Consider the following 25,613-nt stretch of genomic DNA (forward strand, 5'->3'; position numbering starts at 1 on the left):
TCCATATTCGTTAAAGGTAAAAAAAAAAAATGAAGCAGTTATCCAGAAGGGCAACTTCTTGTGGGCCCTGCTCTAAACGGTAATCTTAATAACATTAATCTCAATACTAATATTAAAAATATTCTTTGCTAATTTAGCTTGTAATGGTAATCCATATTGTTCCAGTTTTTTATTAACTTTTATTATTGTTATTATTATTGCAGTTTATTAAAGAGATGTAGTTGAACAGGATGAAGGAAAATCATACCATGAAATCTGTTGGGTTGTGTGGTTCTGCTCTGGTGATTTCCTATATATATATATATATATATATATATATATATATATATATATATATATATATATATAATATATAATATATAATACATATTTTATATATATATATATATATGTATATATAAAATATGTATTATATATATTTTTTATATTTTATTTTTTATATATATATTATATATATATGTAATACATATTTTATATATATATGTATATATAAAATATGTATTAAATATTATATATATTTTTTATATTTTATTTTATCTATATATATATATATATAAAAACCCCACACACCTGTGTATCCAATGACTGCCACTAGGTGTTCAAAACAATAACATTGCAAAACATCGAACAAAAATAATACAACATGCCAACAACAACAACAACAAAAATAGCTCCTACATAGCTAATTGACTAATTATTAAAAGTTGTACACGGCGTGTTAAGAGTTTTATTTTGAAAATTATAACGGAAACCCGGTGATACACACTTTGCCACTGGAAGGAGAAGGAGGGAAGTGACGGCCGCAGGGCCTGCTGGGAAATGTAGTGCGTCCTTTTTGTCGTCACCGAACGCTGCGGCCGTTCTTCTTCGCGCGTGAGGGGGGGGGGGGGGGGGGGAGCGTGGCGTGGCGGGAGAAGGGGGCGTGGTGTGGCGGGAGAAGGGGGCGTGGCGGGAGAAGGGGGCGTGTTCGGGTTTCCGTCGTCGAGCCGCGAGCGAGCGAGCGAGCAGCTTCCGCTCTCCGGACGTCACACATGTTAAAGCGCAACATGGCCCCTGCCAGCCGGGCCGTCGTCGCGGCGGCGCTCTCGCTGCTCTACCTGTGCCGGGCCACCATCTCCACCGAGTACTTCTCCACCCTCACTTTGTTCAACAGCGAGCTCCACAAGCAGGGATGCAGCTCGCTGTCCGAGTGGGAAGATTACGCCGCCGACTGCGGTAAAGTGTCTCTTTTGTGTGTTTTTTAATTTGTGTTTTCCCGCTGTTACTTCGCCACGTCGTCCCTGGTTCAACTGTCACCGCGACCCGGCTAACGAGCTAGCGTCAGGGAGCTAATAACAACAAGCGGGCTGACAGCCGCGGGGGGACCGGGCTCGAGCTCCCGCGAAGCAGGGAGGGGAGGGAGCGGGTCATATCGAAACCAAAGGTCAAAGAAAACAGAGTCGAAAATACTCTGAGAATGTGGAAATGTTAAAAAAAAATAAATAATAAAGACACATTTTTTTAAGTTACCGAAACCGTAAACAGCTGATATTTCTCAGCTCGTCTCCCGGAAGGTCTGCACCAAAGTCCAGTCAAAAAACACGCAATTTTAGGTGCTGCGTCGCTCAAGAGCGAACTTTGATTGACAAAGCGAGAATAAGTGGGACACGTTTCTGCTGACTGGACTTCTGGTGGATTCGGCATGTGACTGAAGCACCCGGCTCTGGAGCTAATGCAGAATTTCAGCTTGTTATATACTGTATATGATGTACCAAATATATATCTATATATATATATATATCTATATATATATATATATATTGGTGGAAGAGGACAGAAAAAAAAAAAAGACATTTAAAACTGGTTTTACGAATTTACTTTCCGTTTATGATTGATGCTGTTTCATTTGCACGAACCGAAGAGATGCTCATAATGATTTGTTAAATATCAGCTTTGTTTCATTGAATTTTTTTTTTTTAATCTTTCCTGTTAGTTTAATATCTTTCTCCTGACCTCTTTTTAAATGGAAAAAAAAATAAATGTGTTCCCATAGTTGTTGATGGTGTGAAAATGTTCTTATCCTTTTATAATTCATTTTAATATCCTTTTTTTTTTGTGTGTGTGTGTCTAAAGCAGAAGATCAACTTAGCGTTGGTCATTATTATGAACACATTACGGCAGGTAATAATGCCCTTAGCAATATTTGACCCTCATTGCGCAACAGCACACTGTTAAATAATCGTTATCAAACCGGAAATGCTATAATAAATATATATTAAAAAAAAATGCAATGAAGTGCAATTCTTTTTGCAGGTTGAGGTAGCCGTGAAAGAAACCTCTCTTTCGTTCAACTTATCTCAGCAAACGTTCAAAGTCCCATGAGCCTTTGTGCTCAACGTGGATAATAATCTTGAAATTTATTTTGGAAATCAAAGTGAGAATGACTCTAAAGAAAAAAAACAAAACACAATTAGAATTACTGTAAATACAGTAAGTGACGACCTAAAAATGTTTATCGTGTTGTTTGTCCATTTTAATAAAAAATAGCCCGAATAATAAAAACACATTGGACTGATGAACTAAGCTAAATCCTACCCTCCAGTTTTTTTCAAATATTATTATTTTATTTGTATTTATTAAATCATTTATTCCATTTTATTTTTGAATTATCATTTAATTTTATTATTTAAAAAAAAAAAAAAAATCAAATTTCATCGGTGTGTCACTTGCAAATGTTCAAACTGCGTATGTCTTATTGTCGTCGCTCGTGTTGTTCCTCTTGTTATAAAAGATAATGAAGACATGTTCGAAAAAGAAAAGAAAAATCCTATTTGTTTATTCCCTCGAACACTTTGTCTTTTCAGAGTCTTCGATTTTACAGCTGGAAGACCCCGACTGTGAGGAGGGAAGCAACCCGCCCTGCGAGTCGGTCTTCTCGCTCAACGCAGAGAAGATCCTGGTGAGATCTCGCACTCGCTTTCAGCCAAAACTGTTTCCTCTAAAATAAAGAAAAAAAAAGTAAAAAAAAAAAAAAAAAAAAAGGGTGTTTCTATTTATGTTTGCTTCGACTTCCTGCTTGCCTACTGCTGAATATGAGAGGACAGGTATGACTCACAGGATCTCTTTTTTTTCTTTCTTTATTTCTAAAGGAAAAACAAAGAACACGGTGAAATAAAATCGACGCCCTCCTTTGTATTTTTTGTTTGTTTTTTTAACACATCGGTGTAGTGTGGGTGTGAGCGGTTAGCACCTGGTAGTGACACGGTACATTACTACACCGCTGCTGTAAAGGTGGGAAACCACTGGAGACCAGACTTTGAGCTTATATAATTAAAAATTTCTGACGGGTCGTCTTCGCCTCGTCAGTTGTCTCGTTGCCGCTTCGGTTAAAAATTAAAAAAAAAAAAAAAAAAACTGCTGCCGTGGCAACATTTCCATTTCCGCGCTGTCAAAATGTGCTGTACTGTGGTGTTGTTACAGAGCTGCGGCTGCCGTTCTCACAATTGAGAGATTATTTTGCCTTTTAAAGGTCCCGTATTTTATACTTTTCTGATATTTTATTTGCAGGGTTTTTTTTTTTAATACTTTTAATCACCAAAAAACATCTCAGTATAGTTTTGCAGCTGCTCTTTAAGAATCTTTCTGGAGCTCCACCAAGAACAGGCTGGATTTGCGTGTTGTGTCTTCGGGGGTCCATAATATAGGCGACCCTCTCTTCTGATTGGCTGACTCTTCTCCGAGTGACACGTGCCTCAGCCAATCACAGGTTTTCTTCAGCCTCCGCGTCGGAATACAAAGCAGCGCGTATTCTTTCTGTGATTTGACACCTTGACAGTATATTTTTACAGCAGCTAGACGTGCTTCATAATCAATAAAAGAAAACCAAAATCAGAATTCATACAATATGGCACCTTTTAAAAGAAATTGCTTTATTGTTTGGCAGTCACATTCACCCTTGAATTATTATTGAATTCTTCAGTGTAACCGTGGAAAATGATTCAAATTGTCCTTGTGCTTTTCATTAAAAAAAAAGAACTTTTCTTTTAAAACAAAGTTATTACTACATTTAAAACATTTCCAGGAAACAGAAAAAAACAAAGCGTCTTCACCATCAAGACTCGAAAAAATAGTGTTATCTTTTCTTCTCGACTCTTATCACACAGGAAACCATGATTTGGGGGTTTTTTTTTGGTTGGTTTTTTTTTGCGTGTCTTCATGTATGTTTTCTTTTCCCTCTTCCTCCTCGTCTTCTTTCTCGTCTCTCACAGAACCAGGCCAAGTTATTCATAGAGCAGAAAAAAATCCCCTTCCCCGTAGAAAACCACAACACAAACGAAGAACTTGGTGAGTTCGCGCGTCGTTTTTTTTAAATATTTTTTTTGTAATCCTCTTTTCTGCCGCTGATGATCAAGTTATTGATCGCCATAACTTTCTCTCCGTGCAGCTATAGGCTACGTTCTGATAGGCAACGGCCTTTACGATGAGGCCATCAAACACTTCTCACTCTTACTGCAGGTGTGTGTGTGTGTGCGTGTATTCATCAGGTGCTAAATATTGCGAAACAAAATCACTCTCAATACCCATTTTATAATGTGTTGTTTTTTTTTTTTTTTTTTAATGCAGGGTGACCCAGAGCTGGTCAGCGCCATCTATGGGAGAGGGATAGCTTACGGGAAGAAGAGTCTACAGGTGAGAGCACAATACAGTATGGCCTTAACACCACGTATGTTGTTTTTTAAATAAATTTCCAATAATTGTATGTTTTATTTCTCTTTTTGTGGTGCTTTAAAACGAAAAACTAACTTACTTACAAGCCATTAAAAAAAAAAAAAAAAATGCTAAATTAACTATGAACAACCTGACTTAAAAATGTCTTTTACATTGTTCTAAACTAAGTAATTTGCTCAGAATTAATTCATTTTATTTCTAAAAAATATAATATTTGTTGAGGAGAAAATGTGGCCGATTATTCACAGCCGGTTTAGTCTGACTGCGCCGGAGAGCCGTCCGGCCGCATCAGTATATCGTCCTGCTTTGCTTGCTCATTTGTTTTTCTTTAAGCGCGTCACAGTCGACCTGGATGCAGCCATAGCACCTTTGCAAAATAGTGTCCGGATGGGATCTTAGTCTGGTGAAACATTTGCACGTAAGGAGGCGAGCTCCGGCCTTTTAAACGGCAAAAAAAAAAAAAAAAAAAAAAAAGAGCCGAGCACGGCAATTTTTCTGTTGCAATGGTGATTTTGAAAACATCGTGGAAAAGGAGGAAAACGTCGCCTGAAATAGTCGCAGGTTTATTCCCACTTCCTAATTCACAGCCGGTGACTCATACTTCACAAAGTGTCGTCTCTGTTGAATGGACAGACGTTATTTGCATAGAAAAATTTATTTAAAACGGCACCTTTCATACCAGCAGGCAACGCAAACGGCTGTAAATGTGCACGGAAAGGCACAATTAATAAACACAGAAGAATTTAATAAAAACAGACACGATCAATAAAAACAGACAAATTTAATAAAAACAAACACACTCAATGAAAACGGTTAATAAAAACAGACACGATCAATAAAAACAGACACAGGGTTGTTTTTTGTTTTTGTTTTTTTTGGACCAGTAGATCAGATAAAAACACTTGAACGTAAACCGCCTAAAGAATCCTGAAGGTTACTTTCTGTAAAAGTAAACATTTTCTCAAACCTCCACCTTGTTCAGGCAGGTTTTATTGTCTGTGTGCATTTTTTTTTCTTTTTTTTTTTTCTTAAAGTCATTCCTGAATTTTTGTTGACATCAGCAGTTTCAGATAAACACAGAATGACTCAGCGTGCCATTCAATGAATGCAAATTCACTCTGCGGTGGACGGAAGTGAGCGAACGCCAAGGAGCCGTGTTTGTCTCTTATTTCGTTATTTTCTTTCAGGTCGTCTGTGGCTGAGTTTTCTGGGTTTTATGTAACGTTACGCTTCGACAAAACGCCCCTCTCCTCTTCTGTTTCCAGGATATAAAGAATGCCGACTTGGCGTTGTACGAGCTCAACCGAGTCATCACCCTGGAGCCCAACTGGCCGGAGGTGTACGAGCAGAGAGCGGAGGTGTGTGAGACCCGACCTCTCCGGGTGGTTTATTTGTACATTACGTGCACGGTTGTATTTGGCACGGGCGAAAATTGTTGACTCGTCGGGGGCGAAGAGCTCGGGTTGGAGCAGGAAGTGACCATATTTGGACGAGGGGAAGGGCGGGGGGGGGGGGGGGGGGGAGGAGCGAGCGGTGGAGCTGACTCGATCTGATTTGAAACCCGACGATGCTGCGTCCCCGCCCACCGACAGCACAAACCTGACTGCATCACGGGCCTGTCAATCAAACAGACACGCCCCCCCCCCCCCCCAAAAAAAAAAAAACCACAGTTTTTTTTTGTGGTTTATTTTCAAATTAACGACGGGATTATTTTCAGACGGACCGCCAGGAAACTAATAAGAAGGAGCGACTTTCGCTAACAACACCGAGATAACTGGTGGAAAAAAATGTATTGACTTAGAATTTGACGAGAGAAGTTGAATGGGAGTCTATGGAGGCTTTTTTTTTTTTTTTTTTTTTGAGCCGACCTCTAGTGGTACTCGGTGGTATTGCAGTTTTTCAACAAAAAATGTTGGGAACGTTAGCCGGCTAAACGGTAGCGGAGAATAAACCTGGATTTGCTATTGATCGTGTTACCGGACCCGATCGTGTGACCTAGATCCTGTCTCCGCTGGGTCGGATCAGCGAGGCTCTGAGCGACCTGACCAAAGCCATCCAGCTGCAGCCGTCGGCCCGACTCTACAGACACAGGGGAACTCTGCTCTTCATTTCAGAGGTTCGACTATTTAAATGCACTAAATCGCCACGTTTCAAGGTGCGCTCGCAGTGCCGCCGTGTGATTAACCTGCGCCCCGCCCTTTAATCCAGGACTACGTGGCGGCCATGGAGGACTTCCAGCAATCTCTGGAGCTGAAGAAGAACCAGCCCATCGCCATGCTGTACAAAGGCCTCACCTTCTTCCACAGAGGGATGCTCAAGGTGGGTTCTTCTGGCGGGTCGCAGCTCTTAAACTATCTGCCGAGTCAGGATTTTTAAGCCCACGGCAACTTCCTGTCGGCCGTTTGTTGGCGCTGTGTGTGTGAAAGGTTGTTGCGCTTTTGTTTTTCTTTCCCTTCACCAGGAAGCCATCGAGACGTTCAAGGAGGCGTTGAAGCTGAAGTCCGACTTCATAGACGCCTACAAGAGCCTCGGACAGGCGTACCGGTACGGACGCTTTAGTCTCACATCTTTCATCTTTCTGTCATTTAAAAAAACATTTTTTTTTTTTAAATCTTCTTCCTCTTTTTTTCCCCCAGAGAGTTGGGCGACTTTGAGTCGGCGATGGAGAGCTTCCAGAAAGCTCTCATGTTGAACCACAACCACATCCAGTCGCTGCAGCTGCGCGGCATGATGCTGTACCACCACGGCTCTCTGCAGGAGGCCATCGGCAACTTCAAGGTACGGCGGCGCCAATCCACCAACAAACAACAACAAAAACAAAAACAAAATCCACGGCTTAAGAAATCCCGATTTATTTCCCGTCTTCTTCTCGTGCCGTCCCTCCAGAGGTGTCTTCAGCTGGAGCCCTACAACGAGGTGTGCCAGTACATGAAGGGGTTGAGCCACGTGGCCATGGGGCAGTTCTACGAGGGCATCAAGGCTCAGACCAAAGTCATGCTGAACGACCCGCTGCTGGGACAGAAGGCCAGCTCCGAATACCTCAAAGTCAAATACCTCCGAGGTCGGCGCACACACACACACACACACACACACACACACACACACACACACACACACACACACACAGGTATATGTTTTGGTCTGGGCTGGGCTGCTGAAATCTTAAAAATACACTTTGTTTTCATCTCGGTTACGACAAAACGACGCTTCAACAAATAGGCATTAAATGCTTTGTTATTAAATTCAAATTTCTTCTTCTTTTTGCACAGTTTACACTTTATCCTCCATGAAACCTCCTTATTTAATTGATTTATTTCTTGCCTTAATTATCTCCTGAATAAAATATTTTCTTTTGCCGTGAAGTTAGCAGAATTATTTCGTCCTCACAATAAGAATACGTCAAAAAAAATAAAATAAAAGAAGTGCATATTTGATATCTTTTCAACCTTTTGCTGTATTTCCTGTTTTTTTTAATTTAACCACCGATGTGTTGTCTGTTTCACAATCATTTTTTTTGTTAGTTACGTTAAACCGGTAAAAACTTCTTCATTTGCTTTGTTGTTCATTTCTCGCTGTCTTTTTTTTTTTTTTTAAACCCAAATAACTTTCTTAAAAACAAAACCACCACCTCCTCGTCGTGTTTCCTCGTTTCCCCTCCAGAGTACTCGCGCTACCTTCACTCCCACCTGGACATCCCGGTGGCCGAGTACAACGTGGACCAGGACCTGCCGGGGAACTTTAAGAACCACTGGGCCAAGAACCTGCCTTTCCTCATCGAAGACTACGAAGAGCAGCCCGGCCTGCAGCCGCACATCAAGTAGGTTGGACGGGTTTCGTGACAGCCGATCGAACGGATACAACCGGAATGACGACGTGTTTCTGTACGGTTTTTATTTACTTTTTTTTGTTGTTGTTTTTGTTGTTGTTGTTGATCCAAACCAAAAACTGAAATTCTCCTTTTTGACAATTTCGTTCATATTTTTCGACCTGAAGTGGATTTTAAAGCTTCTTAAAACTTCACCACACTGATTTTTCTGAGCTGCAGTTTTTCAGGAGCTGCAGATCTGAAGGTTTTGTGGCTGAACGCTGACGCCCGCTTACGTTTTCCGTGAAAATCTTCCTCGTCGGAGACAGACGTTTTTACGCCGCGTTTCGGTAGGCTGAAACACATTTCCTCTGTTTTATGTGAAAGACGTTCGAGCCGTTCGTCCTCCGTGTCTCCTTTTTATTCCCGTGGTCTGCAGAGACGTCCTGCCGCAGAACTTCGACAGCTACGGCGGCGAAGTCCAGAAGCTGATCTGCACGGCCGACCACCTGGGGGCGCTGATGCAATACGACACTCCCGGGTTCCTACCGAACAGGAGGATACACAGAGGTACCGCCGATCCACCACCTCGTTCCTGTGTGTGTGTGTGTGTGTGTGTGTGTGTGTGTGTGTGTATCGACAAGCAGCGGTGAAACTGAGACCTGTGTGTGTGTGTGCTTCTTCTTCTTCATCTTTTTCTTCTTTTTCTTCTTCTTCTTCATCTTCTTTTTCTTCTTCTTCTTCATCTTCTTTTTCTTCATTTTCTTCTTCTTCTTCATCATCATCTTCTTTTTCTTCTTCATCATCTTTGTCTTCTACATCTTCATCATCTTCATCTTTTTTTTCTTCTGCTTCATCGACATCTTCCTCTTGTTTTTCTTCTTCATCTTCTTTTTCTTTTTCTTCTTCTGCTTCGTCTTTTTCTTCATCATCTTCTTCTTCTTCTTCTTCTTCTTCTTCTTCTTCTTCTTCTTCTGCAGCCATGGGGTTAGCGACCCTGGAGGTGATGCAGGCGATGCATCGAACGTGGAGCAACTCCAAAGTTCGAGTCAACGGGAAGACGAGGCAAATGCAGTGGAGAGACATGTTTGATATCGCGGTGAAATGGAGGCGGTGAGGATTTCACAAACACAAAAAAAAAACAGATTTATGTAAATCAATGGGATGTTGTGATTTAGATTTAAATAGATCCAACTTTTTTTTTAAAATTTGTCTCAGATTTAATTTTGGCATCTAGAGGATAAAAAAATGGAATTTTCTGATATAAAAAAAAATTATATATATACAATAAGCAGTAAGAAACAGACTATAAACTTGATTTTCTGACTCAAAACACAAATAAAATGTCAAATTATTCCCAGAATTCTTTTTTTTTTTTTTTTTTTGTGAGATGAAAACGACGACCAGAAGACCTGCAAATTATTGAGTCTCTTTTATTCTGAGAGAAATTAAGTGAAATTTTTAGCATCCTAATTACGTTTAGAGAAATAACCCTTAAAATTTGGCGAAAGAGGAAGAAGGATGTCGCGACGCGGTCGCCACCCGTTTCCTCATGTTGCAACACTTGCGTAACAAAATGAAGTCTGGACACCAAGCTGTATTTTCTGTGGTTTTCAACCGCGTTGGCACCAGAAGAAGTCAGTCACCCTAAAACAAAAATCTACTTTCCCAGTCTATTTCTGACCAAATTGGACAAATCCATCAAGGTGTCTTCGGTTTGTAGCTGATTGGATGACAGCAGACACGTCCAAACACCGGCCCCGGGGCCCAATCGCCGCCCACGGTTTTGATTTTTATACGGCCCGTCAGCACTTGTCAAACAAAAGATGATTTTGCTGAATGATCTCGTGCAAAAGACCGGAGCAGACGACATCTTCGTTACCCAGAATAAGTCGTGTTTAAAATGAGCCGGAGGTCAAGATATTTATCGGCTTCATGGAAGTTTTTCCAGCCAGCTTTGTTTTTTGTGATCTGACTCTCGAGCGTTTAAAGAAATGACCGCATCAGCACTAATTTGTACATGTGTACATAATTCTTTCTCAGCTGTATATACGTCTATTTATGTTTTATGTGTCTATTTATGTCTGTCAGTTTTTTTTTGCACACTGAGAGAAGTTACAACCGGAGTCAAATTCCTTTTTATATGCGTTAAAATACCAATAAAGCTGATTCTGATTCTGACAATTGTTTTATCATTGCACATACAATTGTTATAGAACCGGTGCATTTGTATGTAACTTTTATGGTTGAAAAAGTGTCCTTGGGTCATTTTCACGTTCATCCAATCTGTCCCTCTTTTGGAAAGAAAAAAAAAAAAAGGTCAAAAAAAGGCTCGACGGGTTATTTTATTTTTCCCGTGCTCGTGTAGGATCGCGGATCCCGACCAGCCGGTCCTGTGGTTGGACCAGATGCCCGCCAGGAGCCTCAGCCGAGGCTTCAACAATCACATCAACCTCATCAGGTGACAAACGTTTCAATACGAGTTATTTTTTTAAATTTTTTTACGTGTTTAATTCACCGTAGTTTCATTTTTCCGAGCGGCTCATCGTGTTCATTTCATTTCCTTCTTCAGGGGGCAGATTATCAACATCAGATACTTGGCCTACTTCGACAACATCCTGGACTTCATCAAAGACAGAATACTTGTGTACCACGGGTAAATCCCATTTAAAACCGAGGTTTTTTCCTTCAGTCCTTTTCATCGTAAACTTTCTGCATTTATTTGACTCGGGGGGGGGGGGGGGTCGAAACGACCTGAAATGTCCGCAGCATCATCACGTCTCGCCTCTCCGATCTGACGGCAGTTTCGTTGATACGTTTTCAAGCGGAATCATCAGAATTAATTCATTTTGCATTGAAAGTATCTCGTGCACGTATAACTATTATTTTCTCGCCTCTTCTCTCATTGACGTTCTCAGAGCGTACAACCCCAGAGGCCTCCTGGAGGTCCGCCAGGCTCTGGAAAACGTGAATAAAGTAGAAGATCTGCTTCCTATAATGAAGGTAAGAAGGGAATAAGAGAAATGTAAGCAGGAAATTAAAGTGAACTAGAGAGATTCAAGTCGTGTGCGATTGTCTGAAATGAACGTGTATTTTTCATGATGTGAGATTTAATTGGCATTTTGCACACACAAAAAACAAAAAAAAATCAAATAACATCCCTCCAGGTTTTTGACATAAAACGCACAGTAAACAGAAAATAAACGATAGTTGAGGTCGTGGTTGATTTCTAACGATGAACGTTTTGACACTAAAAGACCTTTTTGAAGTAGCGCTTGTCTCGTTTTTGTTTTGTTTTTGTTTCGCCGTGTGTTTGTTTCCTGAAGCAGTTCAACAGTAAAACCAGAGATGGCTTCACGGTCAACTCCAAGGTGCCGAGCGCGAAGGATGCTGGGAAAGAGTACGACGGCTTCACCATCACCATCACGGGAGACAGGTGCCAATCTGGATCTCTGTTTTAGTGTGTGTTAGGTTCAGAACTGTAACATAGCGCTGATAGAATAAGAATCAAACCCACGGTCAGACAAAAACAAGGCTCGGACCCAAATCCGAGTTTTACTTGCAGCAAGGGAAGTCCGTGCAGGGTCTTAGAGTTGTAAGCTCTTCACCTGGCATCAGCCAACTCCGAATCAGACTTCCCTCTTTGCTCCTTTTATTGTATGTATGGGGTTACAAAACATCACGTGATTACATTACTATAGATAAGGTCACATGTTGTGTACCGTGAGTGGGATAGGGGTTCAATGCTCTTTGCACCCTATATGAGTATGTTTGCTTTTAATCAAAGTGTGTGCTAAACTAGATAAGCCAGTTCCTTTGTTGCAAGAGAGGAACTCGTGGTTTGTGTATGTAGTAGTGACCTTTCAACTACAGTTGTCTACATAGACTAACGGAAACTTTTCACACATAACAGTAACTTAATTTACACACTGACAATGAGTTACTATTTTTCCTAACATTCCCTCCTGTCTGTCATTTTGTAAATTCCTTAGATCATTGTGACATCAACATAACACCACTTGTTTTCACACTTTCAATGTATGCATCATTTTAGACCTTGGAATCATTTCACTCATTTTCAGGGGGGGTCCCGTTCATGTTGCTGTAGGAGCATATAATTAAATAATGTGTTTGCCGCCATCTTCTGCATCATCATCCGTAGGCAGGGAATAACACAACTTATGAGTACACAGAATATTATCAACACCGCGAGTACAGGCACGAATATCTTCAGCAACATATGCCACCGTGGGCCCGTAGTCAACCAGGAGTACATATCCCAGCTTCCTCTGCCAGGGTGGTCTTTGGTCATAACAGATTGCATTTGTTTCAGGACATTCACGGCAGTGGATATGTTGGTGTTAACCTCGTCAGGGATGTAAGTACAACATGTAGTTCCTATTTTCACACAGACACCTCCCTCAGATGCAGTAAGGAGGTCCAATACCATCCTGTTCTGGAGCACCGTGAGGCGGAGTGCCTCGATCTCACTGTTTTGGCGTGCAGGGTCACTTGTTTGGAAGAGTGTGGCATGTGAGAACACACAAAACGGTCGCTTTTGTTATACGACCTGACGAGGACCTTTACGTAGCTGTACCACATGCTGGTATCCCACGAGTGTTTGGGGTTTTCGTCCATCCATGTCCATTTGTCTGGTTGCTGATCGGTCCATCTTTTCCTTCTTATCGTGCCTTCGTCATCGTGGCGGAGTGACAGGAGGCAGAGTCCTGTAAAAGTTGTTACCACAAGGGGGAGGACCCACCTGCATGCCGTTGTTGACGGGATACTACGGGCGCAGATCAGTTGTTTTCTTCACTGGGTTGAGACCAGGGAGCCTAGAGCTACACCCACCCTTTGTAACCAGACTTCCACCGCTACCCGCTGTTGGCAGCAGACAAGGGGGTCACTCTCTTGCAGTGGCTCAGATGTATCCAGGTGCCTCTCTCCGCGATCTTTACGGCCGTTGGCGCGGTCAGGAGGACTTGGTGTGGTCCAGTCCAGCGGGGGTTGGACCAACACTTCCTTTTGATGACCTTGATCAGCACCCAATCACCGGCTTTGACTGGATTTTCCTGTGGGGACACAACGTGGTCCGGCAGATTATTTGCACTCATTATTTCTTTTCCTTTCATCATTTTACACATCCAATCAGTTAATGTGTTTTCTTCTTGTTCTTTTTCTTCATCGTCATAAAATAATGGTAATTTGAACGGTCTACCATTTACTATTTCAAATGGAGTTAGTCCATTTTCAGTTGGGGTTATTCTCCTGTACATTTTTACCAGATCTATACACTCTGGCCAGGTCCTTCCTGTTTGCTCCATAGTTTTTCGCAGCCTTAATTTCACCGTACCGTTTGCTCTTTCCACTAACCCTGCACTTTGTGGATGGTACGAGCAGTGATTTTTTTTTTAATGTTATTCCTAAGTGTTGCGCTAGGTATGTTATCACATCGTTTACAAAGCGTGAGCCATTATCACTGTATACTATTCTGGGGATGCCATGCTGTGGGATGATGTTTTTGCATATAGCTTTAGCTACTGTTATAGCATCTGCCTTTCTGCTTGGGATAATCTCCACCCATTTGGAGAATGGGCATATCAGAACCAAACAATATTGGAAGTTATTATTTTTGATTTAATTCAATAAAATCCATGTGTATTATTTCAAACGGGTGTTCAGCTCTCGGGAATACGCCGCGTTTTGGTCTGACGTTTCCTTGGGAGTTATGTTTACAGCAGATTAAGCATGATCTACAAAAAAATTGTTTGAGTATGAATTGAATCCTATTGTATAGAAATGTTGATGTATCCCTTCAACCATCCCTCCTGTTGAGACATGGCAAGGCCCATGACTCAAAATGGCCGCTGTTTTGTACAGGTTTCTTGGTAGTACAGGTTTGTTGTTTATGTGATATATGCCGTTTTGTATTTGTGCTCCATTTTTTTAACCATAGCTGTTTTTCTGATGTTGGTGAATTCGCTTGCATATCTATTACAATTTCATTAGATATTGGTTCGATTTCCTCGTTTGGTTTCTGATGAGACTATGGTGTATATGCCATATTGTCCTGTTGCTGCTTCTTTGGCTGTTTTATCGGCAAATGCATCGCCTTTGCTTATTCTGTCCGTTTTCTTTGTATGCGCTGCACATTTGCATGCTGCGATTCTTTTTGGTAACAGGACTGCTTTAAGGAGTTCTTTTAATAAGTCCACGTGCTCGACAGGTTTTCCTGTGGATGTGGTCATTCCTCTCCGTGACCACTGGGCTGCGAATAAATGTAGCGTGGAGAATGCATATTGACTATCAGTGTATATATAGTGACGCTCTGATCTTGTGCTATTTCGCATGCTTCTGTTAAGGCTACAACTTCAGCCGCCTGGGCTGAGAGGTTCGAGGCTAATTTTTTTCGCCTGTACAATTTCTTTGTCTGTGACCGCAGCGAATCCCGTTTGTGTTTTTCCATCTGTGCACATTGTTTTTAACGTGATTCTCTGAGGTCCTAGTTTCTGAACCTTTTCATTGTAGAGTAGATCTGGTCCTGGGGTGTGTTTAAACCTCAGGGTCACGTGCATCCGGTCCGCATGTTGTTCTTGATACTGGCCTGTTTGTTTTTTCCCTTGCAAACTTTAGGAGTTGTTCTCCAGTGTGAGTGGGGTCTGGTTGAGGCCTGTCGAGGGACCAGTAGTAACAAGGTTCGCTATGATTCTGCACCACTAGTGTGTCGACAGCCTCCCCTTTCCCCACTGCGACCATTCCTTTAGAGGTAGGAACTAGAGATATTTTCATAGCTAAGAGTAAGTCTCTCCCGAACAGGTTGACTGGACACTCAGGACAGATTACCACTGAACTTCGGGTTTCCTCTCCTGATTGTGAGTCTCGTATCCATACCGGTTTGGACGTGCGATGACAGTTAAGCTGTCCATTTGCGGATTTCACAAAAATCCGTCCATTTGATGGTGTTAAACCAGGCGCGTGTTGTTTTAAAACTGTTTTGTCCGCACTTGAATCACATAAAAACGTGATGGGTTTTCCGTTTACTTCCAATTCTCTTGTGGGTTTTTCATCATCTCCCGAGAAATTTAATAATACTTCTGTAAGATCTGGTATGGGTGGCTCGTCCACACTACTTTGATCCTTTCCTCCCTTTTCCTTCTCTAGTCGTCTATTGTGAAATGGGTTATGTGAGGGTGGCTGTTTGTATTCTTCGTCATGTTGGTCAGAGTTGTCTTCTGCTCTGCAGTCTCGTGCATAGTGTCCTCTTTTGCCACACCTCCAACAGCTGTCATCCCTGTCTCCGGGGTAGCGCAGTGGAGCCCATCCTCCTCTGCCTCTGCCTCTCCCCCTTCCTCCACGCCCCCTGCCTCTGGGCGGGCCGAGGAAAAATACTTGTGATGGTTCCTCATAGTCTAATAAGTATGCGGCTGCTGTTTCTGCTGTCCTTTTCTTTTTCTTTTTTATAATACTTTGGGCGTGTTGAGCCCAGTTCATACACGGGACGAGTCCGTCTGTCGGGTGGTTGACATTGTGTTTTTTGATAAAGTCAGCTATGCTCTGGTGGAGGCCTGACATCAGAGCCTGTTTTAGTCGTTGTTGATATGGGCCATCTGCGTTATTGTCGTCGTGTAGTCCACTGTTCTGTCTGAACACTCCCTCCAGTCTTGTCCTGTACTCATGTACGTCCTCTCCTTCTTTTTGTCTACATTGTGCTATTTTAGCGTAGTCTGGTCTCCGTCGGAATACTTCGGTCATGCTGTCGTACACGGGTTGTATCTGGGCATTTAGTTCTGCTGTACCGTAGCCTAGGACGTTACCATCCGCTGCTTTCCCTGTGTACACTCTTCTTACTCTATTCCAATTATACGCGAGACACCTTTTAAACGTTTGTTCTACTTCTATGCCATTTAGGCGGTAGGAGTCTCTTAACTGTTTATGTCTCTCTATCCATCCCTCCACATCAGTGACATAGTCTCCTAAGCTTTTACATGCTTCCGCACATTCGCTCTCCGTCCACGGTCTGTATACGTCAATAGTTCGTTCTTGGTCACCGTTTATGCCGAAATGAGGGTTAGCCACCGCCATTAGGGGGTATGTTTCAGTGTTATATTTTGGTGGGGGGTCAGGTCCTGTGCCACAGCCTTCACATTCGTTGTTTTTTTTGTGTTATGCCGTATTTTTCTTTATAGGCTGTCAACGTTGGATACGCGCCAGCTGCTCCAGCTGTCTGACTTCTAGTTTTCATGGGACAAGTTAGTTGAGCTGCAGTCGGGCCTATTTCGTTTATCACTTTTTGTTCCTCTTCTTTTTCCTGTTGTCTCTGGCGCTCCTCTTCCGCGTCTAATCTTTCCAACTCTCTAACTGCTCTCTCTGCTTCTTCCCTCCGCTGTCGATGTATATCAGACGGGGGTCCTGTCTCTTCATCCTGTTTTACGACTGCCGTGGCGTGCAGCGTAGTACGCTTATCCCTCCCTGCTTCTTTCCTTTTTTTTTTGCTTGTTCTAACCATTTTCGAGCTACACCTAACTGTTCTTCCTTTCGCCGCTTGTCTTTCCCGACACACTTAGTATCAATCCTTCTACGACTTTCTTACATTGCCCTTCCATTAATCTTCCGTCAAAATCAAACTTTTTCTTCCAGTTATCTAGGAATCTAGTGCTGCCTGGATATGCCCGTTCCATAAACTTGGAGTCTCCCTCTAAGGCAGGCTTACTGTTTTCACTCCCCATTATGTCAATATTCTTTGTGTCCTTTACAGACTACGTGTCTTTTTCAGGACCTATTTTCCTTAATCCACTACTATGTGTACTTTAACAGACCACAGGATTACGTTTACACCGTTAGGTTTCCTCCTGTGCTGTTGTTTCCACTAGTGGCATTCACACACACACACACACACTCGCTCGAGCTCTCTGTTAACCTCCCTTACGGCGGAGTCACCTCATTGACCTCCCTTATGGCGGAGTTACCTAATTGACCTCCCTTACGGCGGAGTCACCTCATTGACCTCCCTTACGGCGGAGTCACCTCATTGACCTCCCTTACGGCGGAGTCACCTCATTGACCTCCCTTACGGCGGAGTCACCTCATTGACCTCCCTTACGGCGGAGTCACCTAATTGACCTCCCTTACGGCGGAGTTACCTAATTGACCTCCCTTACGGCGGAGTCACCTCATTGACCTCCCTTACGGCGGAGTCACCTAATTGACCTCCCTTACGGCGGAGTCACCTCATTGACCTCCCTTACGGCGGAGTCACCTCATTGACCTCCCTTACGGCGGAGTTACCTCATTGACCTCCCTTACGGCGGAGTTACCTAATTGACCTCCCTTACGGCGGAGTCACCTCATTGACCTCCCTTACGGCGGAGTCACCTAATTGACCTCCCTTACGGCGGAGTTACCTCATTGACCTCCCTTACGGCGGAGTCACCTCATTGACCTCCCTTACGGCGGAGTTACCTCATTGACCTCCCTTACGGCGGAGTCACCTCATTGACCTCCCTTAAGGCGGAGTTACCTAATTGACCTCCCTTACGGCGGAGTTACCTCATTGACCTCCCTTACGGCGGAGTTACCTCATTGACCTCCCTTACGGCGGAGTCACCTCATTGACCTCCCTTACGGCGGAGTTACCTAATTGCGCATTCACGGTTATAGAGCCGTACTCTTTCCTTACTTTAGCGTTGTTTCTGTCTCCCTGGGTGATTCAGGATCCCGTCAATCGTCGTCCACCGAGGGGAGTTCAGACGTTATAGCACCGGCCTGGCCACGAATTCACGCCCCAGGTCTTTTTGCAGGCATCCTAGATGTCCTGGCTGTCGACAGACTCCGGTGTGTCCTCTCCCTCCTCACTGGGCGGCGATATCTTGGGATCCGGCTCGAAGGACCAAGTTGTATGTTGGGTTCAGAACTATTAACATAGCGCTGATAGAATAAGAATCAAACCCACGGTCAGACAAAAACAAGGCTCGGACCCAAATCCGAGTTTTACTTGCAGCAAGGGAAGTCCGTGCAGGGTCTTAGAGTTGTAAGCTCTTCACCTGGCATCAGCCAACTCCGAATCAGACTTCCCTCTTTGCTCCTTTTATTGTATGTATGGGGTTACAAAACATCACGTGATTACATTACTATAGATAAGGTCACATGTTGTGTACCGTGAGTGGGATAGGGGTTCAATGCTCTTTGCACCCTATATGAGTATGTTTGCTTTTAATCAATGTGTGTGCTAAGCTAGATAAGCCAGTTCCTTTGTTGCAAGAGAGGAACTCGTGGTTTGTGTATGTAGTAGTGACCTTTCAACTACAGTTGTCTACATAGACTAACGGAAACTTTTCACACATAACAGTAACTTAATTTACACACTGACAATGAGTTACTATTTTTCCTAACAGTGTGAAATAAAAAAACAAAAAACAAAAAAAACCACTTTCTTCAATACTTTGACTTATTTTAAAGGAATCTTGTGTATTTGAAAACATTATACAAGGTGAGATGAGAAATCTCCGAGACTGGAAACTATAACCTTTTGCAAAATTTGTGATTTCACCGTGGATTGAAATCATAACCGCACAAAGCGTAACTCAGCTTCTGATTTTAAATGCTAACCTGTTTTTTTTTTTTCTTTCTGTATTTCAGGGTGGGAAACATGTTATTCTCCGTCGAGACTCAGACCACAGAGGAGCGGACGCAGCAGTACCAGTCGGAGATAGAGTCCATCTACAAAGACCTCACCGCCAAAGGAAAAGCTTTAATGCTCTCCACCGAGCTCGGGGTGAGATATATATATATATTTTTTTTTTTAATTCCTGATTTTTCCCGGTTTATCTCGATGCCAACTGGAATCGGGGATGAAACAATTCAGTCGCGCGACGCTGACGCTCAAAACTATTTACCCACCGTTTAACAGCTGCAATAGTAAACAATAGAGAATAAATCATTTTTTGTTATTGTACTCAGAACTATTAAAAAACAGTTTAACACGTCTTTGAAAGTGCATCAATTAAAAATACGACAAATAAAGGCGGATAAAAATAAAGCAAAACTATACGTCTATATATTATGATAAACAAAACAAAAATCTAAAAGTGGTCAAGTGTTAAATTGGGACAAAGTGAAATGTGCAATGTGAAAGAAAAAGGGTGTCAGCAGTTATTTCAGTATTTTAAGTCAGACATAAGCACTGAATATGTTTTTTTGTAATTACTCTTCACTGACAGAAGGGGGAGACAAAATCTCTGCACTGCAAGTTTAAGTGTCTTATATATTTGGACTGTTGATTAGAGAAAATTACACATTCAAAGCCCAATAAACCCATAAAATGTTCATATTTTATAGTATTTTACAAACAATAAACTAATTCATGAGGTTGTTATTCGTGTGTTTTTGTTTTTCTTCGAGAGATCCCGGTCGACTTTTCCGTTTTGCTGCTCTTGAAACTGGGTCGCTGCAGCAGGAGAGAAGAAAAAAAAAAAAAAATAGAAGCCAAATTTATTTATATCCCATCCTTCGAACACAAGACATAAGACCATAAGAACATAAGACATAAAAGGCATCAAGACCAAAAAAAAAAAAGAAAAAAAAAAAAGACGAGGCTAAGATGATGTGACAAAAAAAAAAAAGTGCAAATGACAGGATTTAAAAAAAACATCAAATAGAAATAAGCTGAAATAGAAGAAGAGGATGGAGAAGAGTTTTAACGCTCGTTACACGTTCGGCCTCATTTCAGCAGCATCTGAAAACAATAAACACATTTTGTAATTGAATTTAATGAACTCTTTGGCGAATATATTTCACAAACAGATCACTTATTTATTTGCACATTTATTTATGTTTTTTTTTTTATCTGCAGTGAAAAACAGTCGTGAGAGAAACCGTGTGAACGTCCCTGTTTGTGTTTCGTCTCTTTGTTCTGTTTATGGCGTCTCTGGTTTCACCCCGTCGCCATAGAAACTCATAGAAGAGGTGTCCGTGACGATCTTTTATTTTTGTTTCTTTCAGGATGCTGACGCCGTGTGTAACCTGATCCTCTCCTTGGTTTATTACTTCTGCAACCTCATGCCTCTATCCAGAGGATCCAGGTAAAAAAAGCACAAAAACAAAACACAGCCGGCGGTTGCGACGGGGAATGTACCGAGACAGGTTTTTATTGTTTGGGAAAGTTACTGTGACTGATTCAGATCTCCTTCGGTGAAAATGTAAGAAGAAATTAAAAAAAAAAAAAACCAACAACATGAAGAACATTATTAGAAAAAAAGAACCTTACAGAAGAAGTTTCCGACCCGTTTTTTTCCCGCTTTGGTAAAATGAAAGCGTCCGAGAGCTCCTCGTGTTTTAGTGACATTTATTCACGCAGCTGAGCTCCACCCAAAACCAGCTGAATAAGCTCCTTTCATTCATTTTTGTATCAGAGCAGCTTAAATTTAACAGCACGTGGTCTTTTTTTTGTTGGTTGTTTTTTTTTTTGTGTGTGCATTTCTTTGTTTTCCATTGAGGAACTTCTCACATCTGCCATAAACAAAAACAACAACAAACAAAACGTCCCCCCTTTCGCGGTCCGGCTGAAAATATTGCATTTTTGTTTGTTATTTACCCAAATGTATGAGAGCCCGTTTGGTTTTCCTGCTCGGCGGGAGAGTCTCTGCTGCGTTCCTGTCCTCTGACCTCTGTGTGTGTGTGTGTGTGTGTGTGTGTGTGTGTGTGTGTGTCTCCCTGTGGGCGGAGCTTAACCTCTCCTTGAACTTCTCCTCAGCGTGGTGGCCTACTCGGTCGTGATGGGGGCGCTGATGGCCAGCGGGAAAGAGGTCGTCGGCAGGATCCCCAAAGGAAAGGTGAACGAATGCGACGGCAGCGATTTGAATTCAGTAAAAAAAAAAATATCAAAGTATCATCTGCGTAATGGAGCTCAAGTCGCAACGGAGCGACCGCTATCGAAGCTGTAAGCGGCGTTTATTGTCGGAAAGGTATGTAAAGTTTCAGAGCAAAAAAAAAAAAAATCAGCGAGAGCATCAGTGAGTCTTGTGTTTTTGTCCAAAAGAAAACACCTGACTCAGCTGGATGTCGTTTTCACTGTTTTAGTGACTAAAATTAAGACAACGATTATCCAAGCATTGTTTTTTTTTATACATTTATCCGGATTTCATTTTTATTAATTTTTTTATTAGCAGACACAAACAAAGCAGCTCAGAAATCCGATCAGGCGTCAAGAGAGTTGAAATCTAGTTCAGCCGAGGTCGTCGTTCTTCTTCCAGCCAGGAAGCTTGTCGACTGTCTGGTGATTTGTAACTCCTGATAAATAAATCAAAACGTGTCTGTAAAGCTGTAAGTCATTGATGGAAAAGCTTTGTTTGCACTCCTGAAGCGCAATGTTCATGTGTATTTTTTACGCAACATCCACGTTACCCGTCCTCTAAAGTGGTGCTTCTCAACTGGTGCGTCCAAAAGTAGGTCGGAGATGTTTGCGTGAAAAAAACAAAACCAAAAAGAAAAAGTTGAGAGGGGAAAATAAAAAGTCACATTTTTTATTTTAAAGTCTATAACTTCTATCAAGTTTTCGTGACTCAAACTGAACTGTAACAAATATGAAATAAAAACCTGTTTACGAATTCTCAAACGAAAGCTAACGACGGATTCGACGGTATTAGTTTAAGGTCGTTACCGTCACGACAGCGCGGGGAAGCTAACGGCTAGTGCAAAGGGCAAACGTGCGCCCTTCAAAATAAAAGCGCGGCAACAGAAGTTATAGACTTTAAAATAAAAATGGGACTTTTTATTTTCCCCTCTCAACTTTTTTTTTTTTTTTTTTGGTTTGTTTTTTTCACGCAAACATCTCCGACCTACTTTTGGACGCACCAGTTGAGAAGCGCTTTTATTTTGAAGGGCGCACGTTTGCCCTTTGTTACAGTTCAGTTTGATCCATGAAAACTTGATGAGCGTCGGCAGTTTAAATGTAGTTCGAGTTAAATCTGCTTTTTTTTTTATATCGGTGGGTTTTTAGCCCGATTTGCACTTTTGCCGCACTTGTTTTGAACTGTGTATAAAGACGTTGCCTAATGCAATTTTAGCGTCTTCAGAATTTGTGTCGGGTTTCCTCCGTCAGTCCTGAAGCTCGACCATTCGAGAACAGCTGATCTAACCTTTATTTGTTTGTTTGTTTGTTTGTTTGTTTGATTGACATGATCTCAGCTGGTGGATTTCGAAGCCATGACCACGCCGAGTCCCGACATCTTCAGTAAAACGGCAAAGAACTGGATGAACCTCAAAAGGTAACGAAGACCAAACAATTTGTTTTTCTCTGATTTTCTCTGCGGAGACTTTTTTTTTTTTATCTGACTCCTCCTCTTCCTCCTCCTCTTCCTCCTCCTCCAGTTTACCCAGTTGGTACCAGAGTCTTCCATCCGTGGCGGAGACCTTCCCGTCGTCCAGGACGATGATCGAGGTCCTCAACACGGACTCGTCTTCACATTGCCCGAAGAAGTCTTAACACGACTTCGACGCAGTGAAGGAGTCTACTTGATTAAAGTCTTAGACGGTAGAGCTCCGACACCGGGCCGAACAAAAAGGGACCGTCTTCTTCTACAACCCAAACAACTCCAGACTCCAAAAAACAAACAAAAAAAACCCCATCTCAGCACTACCACTCATTATTTTACTTTCTTTTTTTTTTTTAAATCGTATTTTTTATTTATTTTTTTTGGCACTTTCGGGAAGCAGCTAGCGTCTCTTCTCCCTTGATCGTGGATACAAAAAGTGAATTGCAAATTTAAACGCTTATTTAAAAAAAAAAAAAAATTTCTGTCCCTCGAATGATCGGCGACCGCCGTTTGGTTGACTGAAACGATACCGTTTATCTCACTTTGGTGTCCGAGCACTGCTTCCGTCCGCTCCGCCGTCCCGCCTCGAACGTCACTCTTCCACCTTTTCGCTCTTTCTCTGCTTCGTAGGTTTCGAGCTGAAGACAAACCGAAGGGGAAACTTGAAGCGGTCTCCCATTTTTTTTGTTTAATCGGGCGTTGAACCAATAAGATGTCGGTATAAAAAAAATGGGCTGATCGCTGAACTAACACGAGAACGACAGTCGGAGGTTTTTAGAGAACTTTCAGAGAAGGTGTTTTGTTTTTTGTTTTTTTTCCGGCAACATAAAGTCTCAGTTTGAAATTCACGGGATTATTCGGTCGATCGGCAGTTTTGGTCGTTTATTGGGTCAAAAATTCAAAACATTTTACTTCCTAAATGTGAAGATAGTCTACTTTCATCAGTTTTAAATCTGTATCAATTAAATAAAAATCAGTTTTGAGACTTTAGAAATTAGAAATTTAAAGGGGATGTTGTTTTTTTCAAAATTCTCTTTATAAATTCTTTCATTTTACAATTTGGCAAAATTAAGAAAAGATTAAGAAAACATTGAAATCATGTCAGCAAAACTTGTTGGAAAAAAACAAAAAGAGAAAAAGGAGCTACACAAACTCTAAAATGCTCAAAGTACGAAAAGAAGAGCGATAGTCTGATCATTTATAAAATACTAAATTAATCTTTAATAAAAAAAAGTACTCGGATGAATCCAGAACTAACGTGATCTAGAATAGTCTCTCCAGATGAAGAACTCTTCTGGGTGGACAATTCTGGCTTTTTTCAGTTTTTAAAAACGTTAAGTTGATTTTGTTTGAACTGACCTTTCAACTCTAATAAGTACAAATATAAATAAGAATAGAAGCTCCCAAGTGAAGTTCATGATTGTCCTCTAACGTCTGTTGACTGTTGGGTCCTTGAAGGATTTATTTATGGACGGGGACAAGCCCACCACATTCTTCTATTTCCTTTGCCGTCATCCTTGCAGCTTTCATCGGACGCCGTCTTGCGTATCTCGTTTTTTTGTTTTTTTTTCCCCTTTGGACTTTTTCAAACCGTCCCGTGGATCCGATTTTCTTGTGCGAGCCGTTATTAACGACACATGGCAGCGATATTTTGGGAGAAAAACGCTCGCGTCTCACCAAACGACTCGATAACGAGGTACCGCGTGGGCTTTTACTCGATTCCCGCGTACGAGTCTTGTCAACTTCACGCGTAGAGGAAATCTGATTATGACATTTTTTTTTTTATAATTGGCTGCAAATTTTCAAATATTCCTGTGAGGAAATATCGCTTCTATACGGAGGAGTTTATTAACTTAAAACTATCAAATTGACCAAAATATGTAATTTAATTTCTCCAAGGTCTCAAATACAGATCTATTAAAAACTCTTTTTTTTTTAGTTGTTTGGTCACGTTTTACTGCAGCTCAAAGTCAGAACAAATCGATCTCCTCGGTCTCTTACAGACAGACAGGTTTTGCTTCGTGTCCCTTTTTTTTTTTTTTTTTTTTTTTTTTTTCTTTCACATCGCTCATTTTCTCTGACTGGTTGTAGTTTTTATTTATTAATTTTTTTTTTTTTTTTCTGAGTGTCCCAGTCTTTTTAAGTGCAGCGAGGTTGCTCCTCACAAACCTATCTTACATCTGAAAACTTGGAGGGAATTTTTTTTTTTTTTTTTTTTCTGTTTATATTGAATTAATTTTCAGCAGTCAATAAAACTGGGTGACAGTTTTAACAGCTTGTTGTTGTTGTTGGTTGTTGTTTTTTTTCTCCATATGAAGCCGGCTTCAGCTGAGAAAATGAAAAAAGACAATCGTAGTTTGTTGCGACACATTTAAGATACTTACACTTTTGGTTTGGTTTACAATTAGAAAATTAGATGTCAAATGTTGGCCTAATAAACCAAAATTAAGAGTTGGCTTAGTTTAATTTCCTAAATATGTTTTTTATTGTCATTATGTAGTATAGCTTGCTTAAACTGGAACAAAATGCTGTTTCTCGAGGACCAGGATGCAACACGACTACAGAGAGTGAAAATACACTTGCAGTGTATTCGGCCAATCAGTCAAGTTGCACTTTACATCCAGATCCGTCCACGCTCATATAATATATACATATAATACTTATTACTTAGTTATGGTGTTGAATAATTTTCCAAGTGAACATTGAATCTAATACAACAATCGTGCCAAATTTGAAGAAATTCTGTCCAGGTGGTTTTGAGATATCTCAAATAAAAATAGGGAATGGATATA

General features: G+C 41.4%; 1 protein-coding gene across 3 annotated transcripts; it reads left to right on the forward strand.

Moving 5' to 3' along the window:
• Positions 1 to 1,002: 1,002 nt before the first annotated feature.
• ttc13 (tetratricopeptide repeat domain 13) lies at positions 1,003 to 25,098 on the forward strand. Of its 3 annotated transcripts, none has more exons than XM_069172297.1 (23): positions 1,003 to 1,215; positions 2,844 to 2,938; positions 4,248 to 4,323; positions 4,424 to 4,494; positions 4,603 to 4,668; positions 5,973 to 6,065; positions 6,707 to 6,823; positions 6,916 to 7,026; positions 7,169 to 7,251; positions 7,344 to 7,485; positions 7,594 to 7,768; positions 8,368 to 8,524; positions 8,952 to 9,082; positions 9,493 to 9,625; positions 10,881 to 10,973; positions 11,085 to 11,168; positions 11,431 to 11,515; positions 11,839 to 11,948; positions 19,148 to 19,283; positions 20,510 to 20,589; positions 21,261 to 21,339; positions 22,694 to 22,773; positions 22,877 to 25,098. In XM_069172297.1, the coding sequence occupies exons 1-23, from the start codon at positions 1,032 to 1,034 to the stop codon at positions 22,989 to 22,991; spliced, it is 2,496 nt and encodes an 831-aa protein (XP_069028398.1). In that variant the 5' UTR covers positions 1,003 to 1,031; the 3' UTR covers positions 22,992 to 25,098. The 3 variants fall into 3 exon arrangements, with proteins under 3 accessions (XP_069028398.1, XP_069028399.1, XP_069028400.1); XM_069172298.1 differs by having other exon boundaries at positions 11,842 to 11,948; XM_069172299.1 differs by lacking the exons at positions 4,248 to 4,323; positions 4,424 to 4,494.
• Positions 25,099 to 25,613: the final 515 nt, after the last annotated feature.

Source organism: Embiotoca jacksoni, unplaced genomic scaffold (genome assembly GCF_022577435.1).
Source record: "Embiotoca jacksoni isolate LCO1_2020_lvr unplaced genomic scaffold, fEmbJac1.0.p SCAF_52, whole genome shotgun sequence".
NCBI classification, from domain to species: domain Eukaryota; kingdom Metazoa; phylum Chordata; class Actinopteri; family Embiotocidae; genus Embiotoca; species Embiotoca jacksoni.